The sequence below is a fragment of the Rhinolophus sinicus genome, chromosome 16 (genome assembly GCF_057876585.1).
Source record: "Rhinolophus sinicus isolate RSI-liver-muscle chromosome 16, RSI-T2T, whole genome shotgun sequence".
NCBI lineage: Eukaryota > Metazoa > Chordata > Mammalia > Chiroptera > Rhinolophidae > Rhinolophus > Rhinolophus sinicus.
The window spans coordinates 84,074,419-84,099,270 of NC_142516.1; the positions used below are offsets into that span (position 1 = coordinate 84,074,419).

General features: G+C 40.4%; 1 protein-coding gene across 2 annotated transcripts in view; it reads right to left on the bottom strand.

Moving 5' to 3' along the window:
- Positions 1 to 24,852, bottom strand: part of CENPP (centromere protein P) — a 229,503-nt gene that overhangs the window by 169,727 nt on the left and 34,924 nt on the right. For both annotated transcript variants that reach the window (XR_012495646.2, XM_019713829.3), the window contains exon 5: positions 1,474 to 1,570. Coding sequence is in view for 1 of the 2 variants with exons in the window: in XM_019713829.3 (XP_019569388.1) it covers positions 1,474 to 1,570 (97 nt within the window). In the remaining variant the exon portion in view is untranslated. The remainder of the gene's footprint in view (positions 1 to 1,473; positions 1,571 to 24,852) is intronic.

A 24,852-nucleotide genomic window follows, 5' to 3' on the forward strand; every position in this document is an offset into this window, starting at 1 on the left:
AAAGGTGGAAGCAACCCAGGTGTCCATCAACAGATGAACAAATAAACAAAATGTGAATAGATGAATGTTATTCAGCCTTAAAAAGGAATGAAATCCTGACCCACGCTACAACATCAATGAACCCTGAGGACATTATGCGATGTGACATAAGCTGGGCAGAAGGAATACATTTAATTTTTCTGCTTAAATGAGGTAGGTACCTAGAGTAATCAAATTCACAGAAACAGAAGACAGAGTGGCAGTTCTCAGGAGCTGGGGGAGGAGGGAACGGCGAGCTGAGTGTCATGGGGACAGAGGGTCAGGGAGGGATGACGAAGAAGTTCCAGAGACAGACCCTGGTCAGGGCTGCACAGCCATGTGCTTCTTTCTTTCTGGCAACCGTATGACCAGCTCACAGAAGCACCCTACCCTCCAGAGGAAAAACACATCAATTATACTTCCGTACCTGCCTTGAAAGCACTTGAAGGCCAACTGGCTTTGGAAACGGGGCTAGCACTCACATTTCCCACAACCCGTCCAAAATTATAAGTAAAACAACCACATTAGGTGATTCATAACCATAACCTCCACCATATTCCTCAGTCATTTGTGAAGCAGATCTATTTGATAGTTCCGGTGCAAGAGCACCTGCAAGTAAACAACATAATCATGAGAACTGCTCAAGGGACCACGGTACAGGTACAGGATAGGTACCCGCACATTTTGTTCTAAAGAAAACCCTGTGCCTGACAGATTTCATTAGCTCAGCCAAATACAATGCTAATAATAATAATAATAACAATCCAAAATAAAGGAGAGTTATTACCAGCCATAAAAACAGCAGTCTTGACCCAGTTTGGCTTGTGAGGGCACCCAAACAGTGAGACATTATTTGCTGACTCTCAGTGCTGCTTGTGTGGATCACTGCTGTCAGTAACTCAATGCTATCCACCTAAGTAGGACCTGGGGGATTACAATACAGCCAAATGTAATGCTAGCTATGCCAGAAGACAAACAAAGGGAATAAAAAGGAGCCTTTGAATGAACCAGCATCAGACTTAAGAAGCACCACTTTACAAGAATGGGGGGCTTCAGTATTTAAACTTGAAATATACGATAATTAAGAAGGTCAAAATACAGTCTGGCTCAGGAAGAAAAGATTATAATGCTCTGTGATAAGCCTATCGTGACTGTATTCTATATTAGCATTTGTCATTGTACTTCAAGTACCCTTGACAGAATAATTTTTCAAAATATGTGTTATAAAATCAATAATATAACTATATATACTTCCTTCAAGATATTCTATCATATGAGATTCAATGACTTGTACAGAAGTATTCCATCTTCATTTATTCCAAACAGGCAAATTCCAAAATCCCATGAGAACAGTTTCTGTTGTTTAAAAACTTTGAGAATGGTATGCTAAATCCCCAAGTTCACATGAGTTTTACTTTTTCATATATGTTTAAATGTAAAGACTTTAGACTCTACCTTGAAATGTTTAAATGTGCGCTTCCGATAGTCACACCACTCCATAAAAAAGTGTAGGCTTCGGAAAAACATAAACAGATCTCTTCTTTCTTCTGCTCTGTAAGAATAAAGAAATTCTGTGATTAATAAATATCATTAAATGAGAGCCCCAGCCTGGCTTTACTTGTTATTACCGCTTTTTATATATCCCACTAAAGCCAAAAAAAAGAAAGATCTATTTCTCCATACTGAACTCTGCACTTTTGATTTACGTGCCCTGTGTGATTGCTAATGTGGCTTTCTCAGCCTGGAATGCCCTTTAGCCCATCTCCAAATGTTTAAATCCCACCCATCTTGCAAGCATCACTCAAATGCCATATTCTCCTTGAAATCTTATTTGATGACTGTGGTATAATAAAGAGGGTGCCAAAAAATGTATACACATTTTAAGAAAGGAAAACTGTATTAAAATTGTAAAACTCAATATATACGGATAACAAAAAATGAATACAATTCACATTTGACTTCTGCAATTTACCATCAGCGTCCAGACACTTCTGATTATGGCAAAGTACTGTTTGAGCAACGTTGACCAAAGTGTCCAATTATATATATATTTTTTGGCACCCCCGGTATATCTTGTCTTTGTCCCCAGTTGCTGACACAGAGCTTCAAAAACCCTTAAAATTCCTGAGTGAGAAGAGTGCCTTTGTTATGTTGCTAGTGACTCAAAGTGGTCCCTAGCCACCTCAGGACAGGGGCTGGTCACCACAAAAATCAATCAACCATTTGATTAAAGAGACTGACACTTTGGACCAAGCAGACCTACAGGGAGGAGAGTGGGCAGGAGGGGCTCCAGCACATGGGCAACCATTTCATCAATGATCCCTATGTAAGGATGGAAACCCCAATTAAAATCTGGGCAACAAAGCTCAGTGGAGCTTCCTGGTGGGTGAACAAACACAATGACATGACTGGAAACTGATGCGCATGGATTTCATGAGAAACAGCACAGAAGCTCTACGTTTCACCTCAGGCCCCAACCCCACCCAGGCCCAGACCTTGGCCTATTCGTTGCTTCCATTGAGCTGTTTCTAGGTTGTAGCTTTTACAATAAAACTATAATTTTAATATAGCACTTTCAGTGAGTTCTCTTGAGTCCTAGCAAATTATCAAATCTTAGGGGATTGTGGGGATACTCAAATTATAGCCAAATAGGTCAGAAGTTCAGGTGGCCCCTGAGACTTGTGGCTGGCATCTGAAATGAGGCATCTTGTGGAGGACTTGGTCCTTAACCTGTGTGTCTATGTCTGGATTGAACTGAATTAAAGGACACTCAGTCAGTGTCAGAGAACTCTTGTCTGAAAAATGACCTTACCCACCACACCACATGTCCCATTCCAAATTCACTAAACATGATTTCCTTTCTATGCCTATGAGCTCCCATAGGAATTTATCTTAATTCTCTTAATATTATACCTATTGTTATATTGACAACACAAACACAAGCAACTTATAGGCAACATACGTGTACGAGGTCTGACAATTACGTTAGTGAACTTGCCAACGTGCGCTTACATTGGCAGCACTGTACAAACAGCTCAATAACGTTTCATAATCTCGGTATATCAGTGTCTTACAGCTCTGTTTGTGTCGACATGTGGCAGTGTGTCTTGCTGATAGAGTTCATTATTGTTGTTGCATGTTTTTGTGTGCCATCGTAAGAATGTCTGAGCTTGAATTAGAGCAACAAACAAACATTAAATATCTTGTTAAACTTGGCAAGAGTGGAAGTGAAATCAGGGACATGTTAGTCCTAGTTTATGGGATAATGCCAGTGTACAAATGGATTAAACGTTTTTCTGAGGGGAGAGAACGCATCACTGATGAGGAAAATTCAGGGCGGCCAGTAATGAGCAGAACTGATGAAAACATTGCAAAAGTTCATTGAATTGCACATCAAAATTGCCACCTGACTGTGAGAAGCATAGCAGACCAAGTAAACATGGACAGAGAAACAATTAGGAAAATCTTAACTGAAAATCCTGGCTTGAGAAAGGTGTGTGCAAAAATAGTCTCAAAGGAGCTCACTGATGAACAAAAGCAAAGAAGAATCAAAGTTTGCCAAGACCTTTTGGAGAGACAAGATGATGTTTTGGGCCATGTTATCACTGGTGATGAAACGTGTGTACCAATAGGACCCTGAAACAAAGCGTCAAAGAACACAACGGAAGTCAGCCAATTCTCCACCACCAAGACAGTTCCATCAGTCCAAATCAAGAGTCAAAACAATGTTGCTAACCTTTTTTGATATCAGAGGGACTATTCATTATGAATTTGTACCAACTGGACAAACAGTTAACCAAGTTTACTATTTGCAAGTGCTGAAAAGGCTGCATGAAAAAGTTAGACCACCTGAACTTTTTGTCAACAATTCATGGCTCTGGCTCTTGCATCACGACAACGCACCAGCTCACACGGCACTGTCTGTGAGGGAGTTTTTAGCCAGTAAACAAATAACTGTATCAAAACCCTCCCTACTCACCTGTTCTGGCCCCCAATGACTTCTTTCTTTACCTGAAGATAAAGGAAATATTGGAGAAATGGCTGCTTCCATAGTCTACAGTCAGCTATTGGCCGCTGCCACCCTTAGGAGCCACCTGCCCCGGACGGCGCTGCGGGCCGCTGCCCAGGTTCTGGGAAGTTCTGGATTGTTTAACAACCATGGACTCCAAGTACAGCAGCAACAACAAAGGAATCTCTCCCTACATGAATACATGAGTATGGAATTATTGCAAGAAGCTGGAGTTGTCGTTCCCAAAGGACACGTGGCTAAGTTACCAGATGAAGCTTATGCAATTGCCAAAAAATTAGGTTCAAAAGATGTTGTGATAAAGGCACAGGTTTTAGAGGAAAAGGAACATTTGAAAGTGGCCTCAAAGGAGGAGTAAAGCTAGTTTTCTCTCCAGAAGAAGCAAAAGCTGTTTCTTCACAAATGATTGGGAAAAAGTTGTTTACAAAGCAAATAGGAGAAAAGGGCAGAACTTGCAATCAAGTATTGGTTTGTGAGCGAAGATATCCCAGGAGAGAATACTACTTTGTTATAACAATGGAAAGGTCATTTCAAGGTCCTGTATTAATAGGAAGTTCGAAGGTGATCGTAGTGATATTCAGCAATGAGGTGTGCAGCACTTTTTCCAGGATGAGTTCGTGAACTTAATTGTCACAACTCATATTAATTTAATCATTCATTCAATAAATGTGAGACTAGAGTCCCCATTCTAGTCATGCTGGAGTAAGCACATTTCATCCACAAACTTCCATTAACTACACTTTAGAACCACTGACATAACACACAGATCAAGTATTGGAAGACTGAAGTGAGGACGGAAGGCAGAATGGGCAGGCACTTCAGGAATTAATGGAGGACCAGGTGTTAAGTTCCATAGGATTTATTTTTGCCTCCTGTATACATATTCCAAATCAATCCTGGAGCACACTGCAACCCAGGACTGCCATAGGGTAGAGTTTAAAAAAAACAAGGCCAGGGGAAAGACTGCTCCCTCTAGCCAGCAGAGGCCATGAAGATAAGAAGAGGGAGGACACTTGTCTTGCTGATGATTTTTTTGGATTTGACACCAAAATCTAGAGCAACAAAAGCAAAATAAACAAGGGACTACGTCAAACTAAGAAGCTTCTGCACAGTAAATAAAACCATCAACATACTAAAAATGCAATTTACGAAATGGAAAGAAATATTTGCAAATCATGTATCTGATACGGGTTAATATCCAAAATATATAAAGAACTCACACAATACAATAGCAAAAACAAAAACAAAAACAAAAACAAAAACCCATAATGGAACTCACAGATATAAACAACAGATTGTTGGTTGCCAAATGTGGCGGGTGGGGGTAGGCGAAAAGGGTAAAGGTGGTCAAAAGGTACAAACTTCCAGTTACAAAATAAATAAGTCATGGGGATATAATGGACAGCATGGTGATTATGTAACAATGACACTATATCTTCTAGCTTGAAATTTAAACCTAGTGTAATTAGATTTGACAGTGTAGTTTAGCTGGGACTTTTGAAAGTTTTTCTTTTCTTTGCTTTTCTTCCCTCCCACCAAACCTTAATGATTTTGTTTACTATACATTACTATACGAGCTGGTTTCCATGACTGTTTACTCCAGGCTGTCTGCATACTAGGTTCAATGACCCTGGCTCCTCAAGAAAACCTCCAGGACACTGACTTGAAAGTTTTCACATCTGCATTAGATCCGCTCCTATCCCTGAAACACACCAGCCTCTGGGAAGCACCTATTTCCAGGACTTGCCTGACCAACTTCCCCTTTCCTTTGTTCTGCCTCTCCTTGTGTGCCTCTAACACTTCTTGGCCATGCTGGGAGAGAGGGGACGGCCCTTGGACAGGAGTCCTCCATCCTCCCAGAATGCCAGCATTTTGAATAAACCTGTTTTTCTTTCCACCAACCTCATCTCTCGAATTTTGGCTTTCATGCAGAGAGCAGCTGGACCTTTAGCATGGTAACAATTATAGTTAATAACATTGTATTGTATATTTGAAAGTTGTTGAGAGTAAAATTCATCCGAACATCAGAAGAAAAAAAGTTGAAACTGCGTGTGGTGATGGATGTTAACCAGACTTACTGTAGTGACCGTTTTTGCAACATACACAAATATTGAATCATTATGTTGTACACCTGAAACTAATATAATGTTACATGTCAACCATATGGCAATTTAAAAGAAACTAGTGTTCAAAATCATGCAATTTAATCCACTGAACATAATGTAAGAAGAGAAGAGGGAGGAGATGCAGGACAGAACTCTGACACAGAAGAGTTGCTGAGGCCTTTTCTCCCATTTGGGCGACCGGCACTGCTGGCAATAAGCAGACACCAGGAAAAGCAGGGCCCTCACTTCCTGACCGAACGTGCTGCTAGGGGACTGTGGGAGGAAGTTCTGCCAACAAGCCCCACCGGACACCAAGCAAACTGGAGGAAAGAGGGAGTGCTATTCTGTTTCCACTAGAATGGCTCCCACAAACACATGTGGATGAAAAGGGGCCACATACTAAACCTGACAAGCTCAGTGGAGGCCCGCATGGCAGGCCCTACAAACTCAGAGACTGAAATTAAGCACATAGGAAGGTCTGAATATAAAAATCTCTAACTAAAAGAGGGTCATTGCTGGTAGTCATGTCCTTGTGTTGCAGAAAAACGGCAAGGACCAAGAAACTCAAGCGGCACGCAGAGATCAGGGAGAACACAGCTTTATTACGCCAGCAGGCTCAGCGGGATCCTTCCCAAAAGACTGAGCCCCCAGCAAGGTTTTGAGCAGGTTTTTATGGGTTGGGGACTTCGAGTCGGGGAAGGGGTAGGTGTCGTCTGGTGATTGACTCAAGGTGTGGCTTGGAGGGGGCTACGCGGAAGTGGGCTGGGGCTTAGGCTGGGGACCTCTCTCTCCGCTGGGGCCACCATTTTAGGTCAGTTCCACGTGGCAGGGAACCATTTTAAGGTCAGTTTCCCCATCACTTGGCCTGTAGCATCCATCAGCCTGTCTATTGTTTTTTTCCCATCTGAGATAATATGCCCTTAGAATGTCAGAGTAATCCCCTTTCCCAGACCACTCAGGGCACAGCTCACTGCACCAAAGAACTGACCACAGAACCCCTCATTGTTATCTTGTTCCCCAAATACCATCTCTATGTGCTGTAAATGTTAGTTAACTATCCTTTACCCACCAATGTAAAAGAAGTGTGTGTCTCTCCATTTCACTTTTTATCCAATCCCAGAGATTTCCCCACTTTGCTTTCTCCCACCCCCTTAATCTACCACCAGTGGATTTTATGTAACCCTGCTTATGGCTCCTCCTTTGATTCTAATGTATAAATAAGCTGTAAAATTGCCATTCTCCAAAGCATATTTTTAATCCATTGAGATTGTGCTTCCCAGCAATTTTCATCAGTTTTAGTCAAATAAACTCATTAACTTCTCTACAGGTTTGGATGTTTCTTATCTCAACACACAGTAAGATACTCTAAAATTTTCGCACTGTCGACAAAAAAACATCCAGCCTAAAAGAAAGCTTATAAGAGTTTATTTGAGCCAAACTGACAATTGCAGGAAGCAAAATCTCAACGTATTGAGAAAATGCTCCGCAAAATGGCAGTTTATAGCTTATTTTATACATACAATCAAAGGAGGAAGGTTACATGAAATCCACTGGTGGTAGATAAAGGGGATGCAAGAAAGCCAAGCGGGGAAATCACTGGGATTGGATAAAAGTAAATTGAAGAGACAGATATTTCTTTCACATAGGTGGGTGCAGGATAGTTAATAGTTCACATAGAGATGTTAATCAAGGGACAAGAATAAAAATGAGGGATTCTGTAGTTTCCTGCTCTGGTCTGGAAAGGGGGATGACTGACATTCCAAGGATGTCAACTCAGGAGCAAAAAGACAATAGACAGGCCCACTTAAGGTGAACATTGACTTTATGAAGGAAGCTTCAGGCTAAAGATGTGATTTTCCGCCATGGCTCACCTTAGTTAGGATATTTTATAACGCTCACACCATCCTATGTGGTTATTTTCAGTCTCCTGAGCTTGTCAGATTTCACCCTTGGCCCCTTTTCCAACCTCAACACCCTACACTAAGCGATCCCAAGCACAGAGTAGGATCAGAGCAGAAACCTGAAAAAAGGGATCCTTTGTATCAGGGGATGAAGTCATGAGATAACCACCAAAAGGCCCACAAACAAATCTGACCAGAAACAATAAAGCAAAAACAATGCTGAGAACTGAACTATGGTGTAGAATGCTGCCCAGAATTCAGATTCTCAGGGGAGTGTACAAGAGGGGCAAACCAAAAGAGCACTCTTTAAACTATCGCACATAAAATTTGTGGCTGCTCGCTCGAGGGCCGCGAAGGAATTCACGAGTCAGGAAGAAATACAGAAGGAAGATTTATTAAAGGAAGAGAAGAGTCTGCTGGAAACTACTGCAAACTACTGCGTGGAGTCTGTTTGGTCTCAAGTTTTATATTTTCTAACCAGGATGTAAATTGCTTCGGCCTGTAGTGGAATTTTCTATTGAGTTCAGCTTTGTCCATTGGGGCGAGGGAAGGTGAAATTAAGCTGGTTACGGCAACCTTTGCATATGTTACATAGATGTAAGTTGGAGCCAGGAGTGGATCCCACACAGATGCAAAACCTCTCCCAAGTCACAGGTCCAGCACTGGGCTGAAGTAAATAGAAACATTGAAACTGGTCTGCACAGTAAGTGTGTAAGAAGCAGAATCATTAAGAGGCAAAGAAAGAAAAAGCTTTCAAAGAGTCCCAAGCTAAATTACACTTGTTAAATCAAATTACACCAGAGATCCAAATCTCAAAATAGAAGATACATACATAGTGCCACCATTACAATCCCGTCTGTTACAACAAAAGTGAGTCAGGACCTGCTTTTGAATAAAAGTGTGTTGACAAGGACAACTGCAAAAACGGCAAAGCAGAGACCAGGGGAGGGCCTTCCGTGCTCAGAAACACTGAAAACCATCGCCATCCCTGCCAAAATCACGCTTCCTGGCATTCGGGTAGGTAGTAAAATGGTTACAGTAACCACAGAAACACTGAACCAGGAGAGGGCCACTGAGCAGAGAAGAAAGTTTTGTAGTATGTTAGCTGAGGCCAAGTACACCCCATCCTGGACTTGGTGGCAGTCCTGAAGGTGGCACTCCGCTTTCTTGGCAGGGGACCCTTGTCTTAACCACAGGAAAGTACATCTTGTTCCCAAGCGAACTGTGTTTGTTTGGGTCTCTCTGTGGGGTCCCTAGGACTAACAAAAGGGGCCTATTTTCACCTAATTCAGAACTTTCTTGGAGTAAAGACACAAATATGCAGAAGACATTTCTCAAACACACTGAAAGTCAAATGAACAAGCTGCTGTTGCTTGGGGTAAAGTCACAGTTAAGACATGCCAAAAGCCAAGGAAGGAAAAGGTGCAGAGTGAGGATCTTTAGAGAAGGAGGACTTTGAAAAGAGCCCCTATATATCAAGGACCTAGAAAGCCACACAAATGTCCAGGGCAGGACACACACTCAGAAAAGACCTGAGAAGACCGTAAGCTGTCACCTCTGGCTGCTCTTTAGGTTCCAGACGGGCAGGAAGCAGAGGCTATGCAGAGCTGTGAAGGGCCTTGGCAGGAGTGCACAATTAGACACCAAAACGCAAACACTCTAGACTGATACCTCTTACAAATACAGAGGTAAAATCCTCCAAAAACCCTGGTCAACAAATCCAAGAACATATGTAAAGGATTACATACCATGACCAAGTAGGATTTATCCCAGAAATACAAGGGTGATTTCAATATAAGTGTGGATGGAAAAGGGGCCACAGATTAAACCTAAAAAGCTCATAAGATGGCATGAGCATAAAAAATTTCATAACTAAGTAGCCATGGCATGAAGTCACATCTTTAGCTTCCTTCATAAAGTTAATCGGTGTCTCTATTGGGCCTGTCTGTTGTCTTTTTTGCACCAGAGATGACATCCTTGGAATATCAGTGATCCCTTTTTCTGGACCAGAGCAGAAAAGTACAGAATCCCTCATTATTATTCCTGTCCCTTGATTAACATCTCTATGTGAACTATTAACTATCCCGCACCCACCTATGTGAAAGTAGTACCTGTCTCTCCAATTTACTTTTATCCAACCCCAGAGATTTCTCGCTTTGCTTTCTCCCACCCCCTTAAGTTACCAGTGGATTTCACGTAACCTTCCTCCTTTGATTTTATGTATAAAATAAGCTGCAAACCGCCATTTTCCAGAGCATTTTCTCAATCCGTCGAGATTTTGCTTCCCTGCAAGTGTCGTCAATTTGTCTCAAATAAAAGCTTTCTCTTAGGCTGGGAAACAAGCTTTCTCTTAGGCTGGATGTTTTGCGTCAACAGGATCAAATAAACTCTTTTTCTTATAAGCTTTCTCTTAGGCTGGATGTTTTTCTTGTCAAAATAAGAAAAATCAATCAGTGTAATATACAACGTTAATAGAATGAAGGAAAGAAACCACAGTTATCTACATTGACACAGAAAATGCTCTTGACAAAATCCAGTGCTCTTTCATGATAAAAACTCAATACATTAAAAATAGAAGGGAATTCCCTTAAAATGATAAAGGCCATATAAGAAAATCCACAGCTAACATCATGCTCAATGGTGAAAGACTACAAATTTTCCTCCTAAGAAGAGGAACAAGGCAGGATGCTCACTTTTGACCCTTCTATTCAACGCCACTGGAATTTCTATTCCGGGAAATTAGGCAACAAAAAAAGAAATGGCATCCATTGGAAAGGAAGAAGGAAAACTATTCACAGATGGTAAGATGTGACATATTTAGAAAATACTAAATAATTTACAAAAATCTGTTAACACTAACCCAAATTTGGCAAAGTTGCAGGATAAAAGGACAATGCACCATTATCACATTTCTATACACTAGTGATGAACTATGTGAACATAAAATTAATAAAACAATTCCATTTACAACACCATCCCAAAAAATAAAACACATAGGAATAAATCTATCCAAACAAGTTCAATCTTGTATACCAAAAACAACAAAACATTACCGAAAAGATATTAAAGTAGACCTAAATAAATGAAAAGACATCTCTGTTCATGTTCAGGAGACTTAACTCCAAAGTTGTCTACCGATTCAATGCAAGCTCTATCACACTCCCAAAGGTCATTTTTGCAAAACTGGAAAAGCTAACCTTAAAATCCATATGGAATTTAAAGGGACACTGACTACCCACAGCAATCTTGACAAAGGAGAAAAAAATTGGAGGACTTCCCTATTTTAAAATGTACTATAAATCAACAGTAATCAAGACAGGGTGGAATAGGGAAAACATAAACATATGGATCAATGGAATAGACAGGAGAGTCCAGAAGTAAAACCGTAGATCTATGGTCAGTTGATTTTCGAAAAGGGTGTGAAGACCTTTTAATGGCGGTGAGAACAGTCTTCAAAAACTGGTGCTAGGACAACTGGATATCCACATACAAAAGAATGAAATGGTACCCTTACTTCACACCATATACAAAAATTAACTCAATATGAGTCAGACCTAAATATAAAAGCTAAAACTATAAAACTGTCTTAAGAAAATATGGAGGCAAATATCTGACCTTGGATTTAGCTATGGTTTCTTAAATATAACAGCAAAATCATGAACCTCAAAATAAAAAAAAATAAGAAAAACATAGACTTCATAAAAATTAAAACTTTGTGCATCCAAGAACATTATCAAGAGAGTGAAAAGACAAACTACACAATATTTGCAAAACATATCTGCCAAGGGTATATTGCCCAGAGTATACAAAGAACTCTTAAAACTCAACATAAAAATCATAAAAATGCTGCAACAAGTTATCATGAACACTGTTGAAAGAAATGCAAAAATAGAAAGTATCAAGAAAGAAATAATAGATAAAAAGAAGACCGACGTGAATAATTTAGAACTGACAATAATGTAAATACGAATTTCACCAGGTGGGTTCCATAGTAGAATGGAGATGGCAGAGGAAAGAATTTGTGAACTTAAAGATAGATCAATAGAAATTATCCAATATCAACAGAGAGGAAACAGACTGGAAGGGAGGGAGAGAGGGATCCTTAGATAGTTATGAAAGAAGAACAGAAATTTTAACCTTCATGTCATCAATCTTAGAAGAAGAAGGGAAAGGGCCTGGGGCTGAAAAAAATATTTGAAGAAATAAGGATTGAATACTTCCCAAATTTGATTTAAAAAGTACCTACAGATTCACAAAGATGTCTAAGCCCAGACAAACAAAGACCAAATTTCTGAAAAGTTCTTGAAAGCAGGCAGAGAGAAATGAGGCAATACAAATAAGGAAACAATGATTTGAATAACTGTGTATTTCTCATCAAAAAACCATGGAGACCACAGCAAGTGTCAAAACATTTTCCAAGGGCTGACAGAAAAGAACTGTCAAACTAGAATTCTATAACCAGAGAAAATCTTCTTCAGAAATGAAAGTAAAATGCATTCTCATAAGAAAAAAAATTAAGGTATTTTATTCCCAGAAACATCATCATTCACATGGTTTCTTTTAGCTCTTTGAGCATATTTAAAATAGCTGATTTAAAGTCTTTGTCTAGTAAATCCAGTGTCTGGGCTTCCTCAGGAACTGTTCCTATGGATTGCTTTTTTTCCCTGTGTGTGAGCCATACTTTCTTTTTTGTTTTTGGTTTTGTGTTTTGCCTGTCTTGTAATTTTTGTTGAAAACTGAACATTTTAAACGACGTACTGTGGCAATTCTCAAAATCAGACTGCCTCGCTCTCCAGGGTTTGTTTTTTGTTCTTTCTATTTGTTTAGTTACTTCTCTGAACTAATCTGTAAAGTGTGTACTCTTTGATGTGTGTGGCTATTGAAGTCTCTGCCCAGTTAGCTAACATTTGGACAGAGATTTACTTAACACCTAGGACCCACATGTCCCCCCATCTTTGCCAAAGGGCCCTTCATGTTGCTGGGAACACCTTCAGTACTCAGCAAGGCCACCAACGACTACCTCAGCCTCACTCCTGCTTTGGCAGAGCCACAGGATTAGCCAGGAGCAATAACATCGGGTGCTGCCAAGTCCTTCCTGACCATTGCATATGCTGGGCATGCACACATCCCAACACATGGGCAGCTCCCCAGGAGTACATTAGAGCTTTGCAATGTCCCTATGGCCATCCCATTCTCCAGCTTTTCCTTTGAAGCTTTTGGTTATCCTATTAATTACTACAACTGTTATTCACCACCTCAGGTAGCCAGGAAGTTTAAAAATTGCCTCCAAATATCTTCAACAAATGCTCCCAGAGAAAAGGCTTTCATGCTAGATGAATTCTGAGTCAGCTCAAAGACAGACAGCCTTATAAGTAAGATTTTTTTCAGGGAACCAAGAAACAGGTCAAATAATGACAACGAGGCTTTGAAAGATTTTGAACCTATTCTGCTCCCTCTGGTGATTGCAGGTTTTGGGTTATCAAGGCTACCTCAGAGCTGGTAACAGTCAGATCGGAACAGGGCAGTTAGACAGCCACAAAGCTCACTCTTTTTACCAAGATTCTGTTGTTTTTCCTGAATAAATGCTCCCTGGATAGTTACAAGCCTTTGGTTCATTTCTAGAATTCTGAAATATTTGATTCTTGCCATTTTTGCCAGTTTTCTTGCTGTTCTTATGGAGGTGAGAATCTTCAAAGGTACTTACTCACTCTGCTAGTTTCACTGATATCTATGCCTTGGATTTTAAAACAACTCAGAGAGAGCTCCATCTTTTATTTCTGTATCCCGATGCTGTGACACCTTGGGCCTTACCGACAGGCCCAGGCTTCACCAATTCCTAGAGATAGTACACAACTCACTCCTAGGCTTGCTTTTCAAATGTCATCCCACCAGTCCAGTGCCCACACCCCGAGGACGTCCTTTAATCAGGCTCTCCAGCTCTGGCCACTACCCTCTGCCCTAATCACACTACGGCCAGGTACCAGACAACTAGGGAAAGCACCTCCGGTCCAGACTCTCCTGAAATGATTTCCACTCACCAAGCCAAAGCCTGCTCATGCTGTCACCTGTTACTTCCCTCAGAAACCACAACAAAGGCTCTTGCCCCGTCCCCCTCCCTCTGCCTCCTGATGGGCTCCAGAACTTCTCCCTGCGGCCCGCGGTGTCACTGTCTTCCCCTTCTCTTGGGAACTGTCCTTCAATGGCAGTATCTCCTGGTCTGTTGGCCGTAATCAAATAATAAGGACACCTATCAAAACAGGCTCCCATGCATTTATTCTCAACCTTTACATATTAGCCATGCAGTACATATGAGAATCGGTGTTTCTGTCAAATGTAAACACCTATCTTGCTCCTACAGATAGCAAGACTACCCCAGAATACATAAACAGCAGTGGTGAGGCTTATTTTCTCCACACTTGATCACTCTGGCAGATGGTTCTCTAACAGATGACAAGCCCATTGGGAAAACTTCTCAGAGACCTCAATAATTTGTTCTTCATGGAAACCATAGTTACATTTCTATAAAGGTGACTAACTTAAGGCAGCTCTTGATCATCAAGTAAGTGGCCCTGTGCAGCCACTTTTTGCTAATCTCGGTGAGCATATTAGAACTTGGAATAATAGCTCCATGAGGGCAATTGTAGAAGTCAATAAAGGGATTAATTGAATCGCGATTCTTTAAAAATGTATTAGAAATAGCCTCAGACATATGAAAAATGAGCGTGTGTGTAATCATTCAGCTTACCTGTACTATGCTTAATCTGAGAAACAGTTTCTTCCCAAATCCTTCCAAGTTATAGCTTTTTTAAAAATAAATAAATTAATTAACTGACACATAGAATTCAATTCATTCTTCAGTAATTTTTGCAACTAGCTCAGTTGAGTATGTTGTAAATAGTGGTGGGCATGCATGCTTAGTGAAGGAGTTTAGGAGTCTGGGCCACAAGCAATACCACACAATAAGCAATCTGTAAAATGAAGTAATTCCATGCAGAGTGGGTGGCCCTAGGAACAGTGTTCTGTAGATCCAGTTTTGCTGAACAGCATTCCACAAATATTGGCAATCACTCCGTGTTGTAAACTCATGGATGTTCCTCTAAAAGTTCTATTACTCCAACTCCAATAAGTTCCATTATTTCTCAAAATATTTTTAATCTTTGATTTATAAACATATAAACTTTTGGAAAGAGGTGGAACTTTGCAAATAATTTTATCCAGTTTCTTCATTTTGTAGATAAAGAAAATGCTCCACAGAGGTTAAACATCTTTCCTAATTCAGTGACATTAGCCATGAGTCTAAGGAAAAAAGTAAAAGAAATATGATATATGAAGGTACACCATCCTTATCGCATATTTATTATATATTTACACTAAGGATAAGATATACATATTGAGTGTTTACAAGGCAAAATGTGATACATTTTTAGACAATACCTAGAGTTGATAGCCAACTGGGTGAACTTAGGCAAGGTTAGTTTCCTGAACTACTCATACGTCACCTTCTCGAAGAGGTCTTCCCTGACCATGCTATTTAAAAAATGGAAACTTCCAGTCAAGATGGCAGAGTAAGCAGACGCTGTACTCACCTCCTCCCATGACCAAATCAATATTACACCTAATTATAGAGCAACCATCATTGAGAGCCCTCTGTAGACTAGCTGAACAGAATTCCTATTACTAAGGATATAAAGAAGAAGCCACATCCAGGCTGATAGGAAGGGCAGAGATGTGGAATGGGTTGGTCCCACCCCCAGAGTGTGGTGATTAAGAATCTGGAGATATCTCAGCTGCAGAGGTCCCCCTTGAGGAGTGTGGAGTCCCAGTCCACACAAGGCTCCCCATCTGGGGCACGAGTGGTGGGAAAAGAAGTCCCTTTAACATCTGGTTACGAAAACCAGTGCAGATTGTGTCTGAGACAGACAACAGGCTGCAAGAAACAGAGGCACTGCAGTTCTTAAAGTGGCCCCACACAGACTCAACTGACTCACAAAATCGCTTGCTCAGGGCTACAGTGCAGAAGCAGCAGCTCAAAAGGCACCAGAGACATACAAAAAGGAAATGAACTGACTAGCTTCATGGCAAGAGCTGGAGGTGGAGGGGTCAGGGCAGCTATCTCCAGGGAGCTCTCCCTTTACCCATCTTGCAGGCCCAGGCAGGTACTCTCTATTAACCTGGCTAAACACCTTTCATCCCACCCAGGTGATTTCCTGAGAACCCACCCAACCCAAATTGCACTACCAGTCCAAACATCTTTTAGCAGATTTTTCACATGAACTGCCCGCTGTGTATCACGTTGCAGACTTTCCAAAAATCTCTCAAAGGTCTGCAAACCCCAAACAAGCAGCAACCAGTTTCACTGTGCCCTGTACCTCTTCCTAAGTGGACCCAAGCCTGGCACTCATAGCAGCTGGCCTCAGTTCCCAATAGAGCCTCTCCCATGTGCCTCCAAGCCCAGCACAGGCAGCTGCCAAATGCAGATTACTTTGTAGCTCTAAGCAGGTGGCCACGGGCTGAACACAGGCAGTAGCTGACCTAGACCTACACCAGAGCCCCTCCCAAGAGGCCCCAGAAACAACACATCTGGTGGTGTCTGGCTTCAGACCACACCAGAACTCCAGCCAACAAGCTCCACAAATGACACCCAAAGGGCAGGCTGGGCAGGTACCACAGCCCTGCTAAAGTGAATCCAGCTCCATGGAGTCAGCCCACACACAACAGTTTGTTGGCTTTAGTCACAGCCAGTCCACTTGAGGGATCCCACCCAGTGACGTGCCAGCAGTAATCAAGGTTCAACTACAACAGGAGGGCACATACAACACATACAAGGGACATCCTTGAACAACTTGGCTCAGGTGACCAGGAAAACTGTGCCACTGGGCCCCACAGGACACCTACTATTAATACATAAGGCCACTCTGCCAAGACTGGGAAGCATAGCAGATCTACCTAACACATAGGAAAAAAACACAAAAAAACAAAACAGGAAGACAGCCAAAATAAGGAGAAAAAGAAACATGTCCCAAATGAAAGAACAGGACAAAACTCCAGAAAAAGAAATAAATGAAATGAAGCCAAGCAATCTACCAGATACAGAGATAAAAATATTGGTTATAATGATGCTCAATGAACTTGGGGGAAGAATAGATGAACTCAGTGAGAACTTAAACAAAGAGACAGAAACCATAAAAAAAGTCAGAAATGAAGAATAACTGAAATAAGAATTAAAGAGAATCAAGATTAGAGGGAATCAACATCAGATTAGATGAAACAGGAGATCCAATCAGCAATCTGGAAGACAAGGTAGTGGCCAACACTCAATCAGAACAACAAAAAGAAAAAAGAATCCAAAAAATGAGGATAGTTTAAGAAACCTCTATGACAAAATCAAGTCTAACAAAAAGAAATGAAACCAGACCACCTTGTTACACCATACACAATAATAAACTCAAAATGCATTCAAGACTAAACTGTTAGACCTGAAACCATAAAACTCCTAGAAGAAAACATAGGCAGTAACTCTGAAATTGCTCTTAGTGATATTTTTCTAATATATCTCCTTGGGCAATGCAAGCAAAAGAAAAAAATAAACAAATGGAACTACATCAAACTAAAAAGTTTTGGGACAGCAAAGGAAACTATTAACAAAACAAAAAGACAACCTACTGGAGAGGTGACATCATAGGAATGGCGGCAGCGAGGAGAACTTCTTGAGTTCTCCGGAGCTTACCACAAATTGAACATCTATAACCCATTACACAGAACAGCTAAGAGACTCATATGAGGATTACTTGAAGGTGGGCAAACTGGGCGAGCAGGGGAAGAGGGAAGGTTGCGGAGTGGAGATGCGGCCCGCATCGGCGGCTGCAGAGATGCAGGGGCTCCCAGGACGGAACAGAGATCACAAGAGCCAGGAGGTAGGCTCTTTCCCTGCATCCCACAGCTGATCTCTCCCGTTCAGAGTGCAGCATATCCAGCATTTGAGGCAGTAACCTCAGCTGACACCTCCAGCTGGGCCTTAGGTCGGACAAAGGATGTAAACGCCACACCTGGGCCCCTCCCCCCACTCTCCCAATCCTACACCCGCCCTTCCAGAGACTCAAACTGAGGAGTAGTGTCAGATTACAGAGGAGCCTGTAGCTCTCAGGATCTGGGAGTACCTGGTTTGCAGCTGCTGTGACCCAGGGAAGAGGCTGGGAAGAGTGTGACACTGCTGCCCTGGGAGAGAGAAGACCTCTTCATCCCCAGCCCCCACTCTTTCTGGCCTGCCTAGGGCAGGGCAATTACAACTGTGGAGACACCCCCAGGGGTCAGCAGAAGGCAGCAGACGCAGCTCTGGGCTTTCAGCAGCTCAGAAATCTCCCACCCTCCACACACACACACACACACACACACACACACACACAAACACACACACAGAAGAAGTGCTCTAAGACTCAGGAGACCTGGGCACAGGGCTGGCTGTGGTACTCTCAGTGCGAATATGTACAGGCAAGAGCAGAAACTGGACTTTGTAGAAACTACCATCCAAACTCCATAGCCCTACTCATCTAAATCAGCAGTCCCAAGGTCACTCTGAGCACCAAGTGACCAGCTATGCCTGCACAATACGCAGAGGACTCTTTGGTACAGCAGAGGACAACCTGGAGCTTATTTGGTGGGCTTAAGCCAAGACTGGCGCTACGTTTTTCGTTTTGTTTTGTTTTTATATCTTTGATATTTTTGCCTGTGTTGAGTGTCGGTTATCAGTTGTTTTTACATGTGAATGTATTTGTTTTTTCCTTTGTTGTTGATGTTGTGTTGTGCTTGGTGATTTGCTTTGTTCTGAAATTGTCCTAAACCAGGGCCCAGCTCAAGAGACATAAGATTCAACACACCCAGAGGCCAACTCTAGACTAAACCAGAGTACTACCGGCTTTGATCTACAAGTGACACACCAAGAGGGAATTCTCTACAGGCACAAGAGCCCCTAGAGGCCAAACCTCATTTCAGCGGTCAACCCTCATGCAGCAGAACATCCTGCTATGGGCAGAGCCAAGTTTCACAACTAATCAGCCTAGGAGTCAACCCCACCTATTCACAAGCTAAAAGCAGCAACAAAAGATCGACTTTAACAGGACAATATACACAACACAAGAGTCACCTTTGAGCACATGCAGAGAAGAAGGAAGTGGTGCAAGTCAAATATAAACGACACAAACTACATAAGAAAACCCAGCAAAAACTAACAACTCTAGGGGATCTACCTAATACATTGAAGCAAACAGAGAGTTAGCCAGAATGGGGAAACAAAGAAACAAGTCCCAAATAAAAGAACAGAAGAAACCTCCAGAATTGGAACCAAATGAAATCGAGGTAACCAACCTATCAGAGACAGAGTTCAGAACACTGATGACAAGAATGTTTAAGGAGCTTAGTGATGACGTAAAGAACGACAGGGAAATCATAATGAACAACCAGTTAGAACTAAAGAATACAATAACTGAAATAAAGAACACACTTTACCAGCAATTACCAGCAGGTTAGATGAAGGAGAGGATCAAATCAGAGACTTAGAAGACAAGTTAGCAGAGACCACCCAAACAGAACAACAGAAAGAAAAAAGAATAAAAAACAATGAAGATGGTTTAAGAGACCTCTGGGATAAAATCAAGTGCAGCAACATGCACATCATAGGGAATACCAGAAGGTGAAGAGAGGAAGAACTGGATTGAGAATATATTTGAAGTAATAATGTCCAAAAACTTCCCTAACCTGATGAAGGAAACCGACAAACAAGCCCAGGAAGTGCAGAGAGTTCCAACCAGGATAAACCCAAACAGGTCCACATCAAGACACATTATAGTTAAAATGGCAAAGGTTAAAGACAAAGAGAGAATCCTAAAAGCAGCAAGAGAAAGACAGAGGATTACATACAAGGGAACTCCCATAAGACTATCAAATGACTTTTCTGCACAAACATTGCAGGCCAGGAGAGAGTGGCAGGAGATACTCAAAGTGATGCAAAACAAAGGCCTACAACCTAGATTGCTTTATCCAGCAAGGCTATCATTTAAAATTGAAGGAGAGATAAAGAGCTTCCCAGAAAAGAATAAGCAAAAGGACATTATAACCACCAAGCCAGCATTGCAGGAAATATTAAAAAGGCTTCCGTAAACAGAAGAAAGATGAAAACAATCTAACTACAAACTTAAAAAATGGCAATAACTATGTACCTATCAGTAATCACTTAAATGCTCCATCAAAAGACACAGGGGTGGCTGAGTGGATAAGAAAGCAAGACCCTTGTGTATGCTGTATACAAGAGATTCACCTCAGCTCAAAAGATGCACACAGGCTGAAAGTGAAGGGTTGGAGTAAGATATTTCATGCAAATGGAAATGAGAAAAAATCTGGAGTTGCAGTACTTATATCTGACAAAATAGACTTTAAAATGAAGAATATATTAAAAGACAAAGATGGGCATTATATAATAGTAAAGGGATCGATCCAACAAGAGGACATAACCCTAGTAAACATCTATGCACCCAACATAGGAGCACCTAAATATATAAAACAGATATTGACTGACATAAAGACAGAGATCAACAGTAACATTATCATAGTAGGGGACTTCAACACACCTCTGACAACAAGGGACAGGTCTTCCAGACAGAAAATCAACATGGCAACAACAGCCTTAAATGACACATTGGACCACTTGGATTTAATCGATATTTTCAGAGCATTTCACCCCAAGCTGCAGAATATACGTTCTTCTCAAGCACACATGGAACATTTTCCAAGATAGACCACATGTTAGGCCACAAAACAAGTCTTGATAAATTTAAGAAAACTGAAATCATATCAGTTGTCTTCTCTGACCACAGTGCTATGAAATTAGAAATGAACTACAGGAAAAAAACTGGAAGACATACCAATTCATGGAGGCTGAATAACATGTTACTAAATAATGAATGAGTCAACCATAAGATCAAGGAAGAAATCAAAAGATATCTCGAGACAAACAAAAATGAAAACACGACGACCCAAAATCTATGGGATGCAGCAAAAGCAATCCTAAGAGGGAAATTCATAGCATTCAGGTCTACCTAAAGAAACAAAAAAATCACTAATCAACAGTTTATCTTCACACTTAAGGGATCTAGAAAAAGAACAGCAAAATAAGCCCAAAGGGAGTACAAGAAAGGAGATAATAAAGATCAGAGTGGAAATAAATAAATAGAAACCAAAAAATATATATATATAAAAGATCAATGAATCCAAGAGTTGGTTTTTAGAGAACATAAACAAAAGCGACAAACCTTTAGCCAGACTCATTAAAAAAAAAGAGAGGACCCAAATTAATAAAATCAGAAATGAAAGAGAAGAAATGACAACAGATACCACAGAAATACCAAAAAAAAAAAATTTAAGAAATTACTATGAGCAACTATATGCCAACAAATTTGACAATCTGGAAGAAATGGACAATTTTCTAGACGTATACAACCTTCTAAGGCTAACTCAAGAAGAATCAGAAAACCTGAATAGACTGATTACCACCAGGGAAATTGAATCAGTAATCAACTATCTCCCAACAAACCCAAGCACTGGACCAGATGGCTTTACAGGTGAATTTTACAGAACATTCAAAAAAGAATTATCACCTATTCTCCTCAAGCTCTTCCAAAAAAATCCAGAAGGAGGGAAGACTCCCAAACACTTTTTACGAAGCCACTATCACCCTGATCCCAAAATCAGACAAAGACACCACAAAAAAAGAAAACTACAGGCCGATATCCCTAATGAACCCAGATGCAAAAATCCTCACAAAATATTAGCGAAGAATTCAGCAATACATAAAAAAGATCATACACCATGATCAAGTGGGATTCATCCCTGGTATGCAGGGGTGGTTCAACATCCGCAAATCAATTAATGTGATACACCACATTGACAAAATGAAAAATAAAAATCACATGATCATATCAATAGATGCAGAAAAAGCATTTGACAAAATCCAGAACCATTTATGATAAAAACCTTTAAGAAAGTGGGAACAGAGGGATCATAGCTCAACATAATAAAGGCCATATATGATAAACCCACAGCTAATATCATACTCAATGGGGAAAAGCTAAAACCATTCCCCTTAAGATCAGGAACAAGGCAAGGTTGCCCACTTTCTCCACTCCTATTCAACATAGTGCTGTAAATTCTAGCCACAGCAATCAGACAAGAAAAAGAAATAAAATCCGCATCCAAATCGTAAGGAAGAAGTAAAATTGTCATTATATGCAGATGACATGATACTATATAGAGAGAACCCTAAAGACTCCACCAAGAAACTATTAGAGCTGATAAATGAATTTAGTAAAGTAGTAGGATACAAAATTAATATTCAGAAATCAGTTGCATTTGTATATACCAATAATAAAACATCAGAATGAGAAATTAAGAAAACAATCCCGTTTACAATTGCTTCAAACATTATAAAATACTTGGGAATAAATTTAACCAAAGAAGTAAATATCTGTACTCAGAAAATTATACGACACTGAAGAGAGAAATTAAAGAAGATACAAATAAATGGAAACACATACCATGTTCATGGATAGGAAGAATTAATATAGTTAAAATGTCCATACTGACTAAGGCAATATACATATTCAACACAATTCCCATCATACTACCAAGGACGTTTTTCACAGAATAAAAGACCCCGGATACCTCAGCAATCTTGAGAAATAAGAATAAAGTGGGAGGTATAACAATACCTGACATCAAATTATACTACAAGACTACAGTAATCAAAACAGCATGGTACTGGAATAAAAACAGACATAGATCAATGGAACAGAACAGAGAGCCCAGAAATAAATCCATTGCTCTACGGTCATTTAATCTACAACAATGGAAGCAAGAATTTACGGTGGGGTAAAGACAGTCTATTCAATAAATGGTGCTAGGAAACCTGGACAGAAACATGCAAAAAAATGAAGCTGGACCACCACCTTACACCACATACAAGAATAAATTCAAAATGGCTTAAAGACTTAAATGTAAGATCTGAAACCATGAAATTCCTAAAAGAAAATATAGGAAGAAACTTCACAGACATTACCCGGAGTAAGATTTTTACTGACATATCCCCTCGTGCAAGGGAAGTAAGAGAAAAAATAAACATGTGGGATTACATCAAACTAAAAAGTTTTTTCACAGCAAAGGAAACCATCAATAAAATAAAAAGGGATCCTACTGAACGGGAAAAGATATTTGCCAATGATATATCCGATAAGGGGTTAATAGCCAAAATTTATTTAAAAAACTCACTCAATTGAACTCCAAAAAAACAAACAACCCAATTAAAAAATGGGCAGAGGACATGAAGAGACATTTTTCTAAAAAGAACATACAGAAGGCAAACAGACATATGAAAAAATGCTCAATCTCACTAACCATCAGAGAAATGCAAATAAAAACCACAATGAGATACCACCTCACCCCAGTCAAAATGGCTATCATCAATAAACAACAAGTGCTGGCAAGGATGTGGAGAAAAGGGAACCCTTGTGCACTGTTGGTGGGATTGCAGATTGGTGCAGCCACTATGGAAAACAGTATGGAGGTATCTCAAAAATCTGAAAATGGAACTACCTTATGATCCAGCAATTCCACTCCTAGGTATCCATCCGGAGAAATCCAAAACTCCAATTCAAAAAAATTTATGCACCTCTATGTTTATTGCAGCACTATACACAACAGCCAAGACATGGAAACAACCGAAATGCCCATTGGTTGACGACTGGATTAAGAAACTGTGGTACATTTATACAATGGAGTATTACGCAGCTATAAAGAAGAAAAAGTCTTACCATTTGCAACAATATGGATGGACCTAGAGAACATTATGTTAAATGAAACAAGTCAGACAGAGAAAGACAAATACCATATGATCTCACTTATATGTGGAATCTAAAGAAAAGAATAAATGAATGAACTAATCAGAAACAGTCTCAGAGACACAGAGGAAAAACTGAGGATTGCTAGATGGGAGGGGGTGGGGATAAGGGGGAAGGTGAGGGATTAGAAAGCACAGTCAGTAACCACAAGATTGCCACTGGGATAGGAAAGTCAATTTGGGGAATGTAATCAATAATGTTGTAAAGATACTGTAGGGCATCTGATGGACACTTGTCTCATTAGGGAGACCACCTCAGGGAAGATGTAGATGCCTGATCACTGCACTGTACACCTGAAGCTGAAGCTGAACAATAATGAATGTCAACTACAAGTTTATATATATATGTATATACTTACAAGAAGTGGAGTACAGCATTAGGGATAGAGACAGTGGAAATGTAATGGCTGTGTGTGATGTCAGAGGGATAGTGGATGGGGGGAGGGGGGTTGACACTGTGTGAGGGATATAAATGAGTGTTACTTTGTTTTGTGCACCTGAAACTAATATAAAATTTTAAAAAAAGACAACCTACTGAATGGGAAAAGTTACTCATCAATGATACATCCAATTAATGGGTTAATATCTAAAATTTACAAAGAACTCATACAACTTAACACCAAAAAACCAAATAATCCGATTAAAAAATGGGTCAAGGACTGAGTAGACATTTCTCCAAAAGGACATATAGATGGCCAACAGACATATGAAGAGATGTTCAACATCACTAATCTTCAGGGAAATGCAAGATAAAACCACAGTGAGATATCACATCATACTTGTCAGAATGGGAATCATCAAAAAATCAACAAACAACACACAGTGGCAGGGTTGTGGAAAAAAGGAAACCCTCCTCATGCA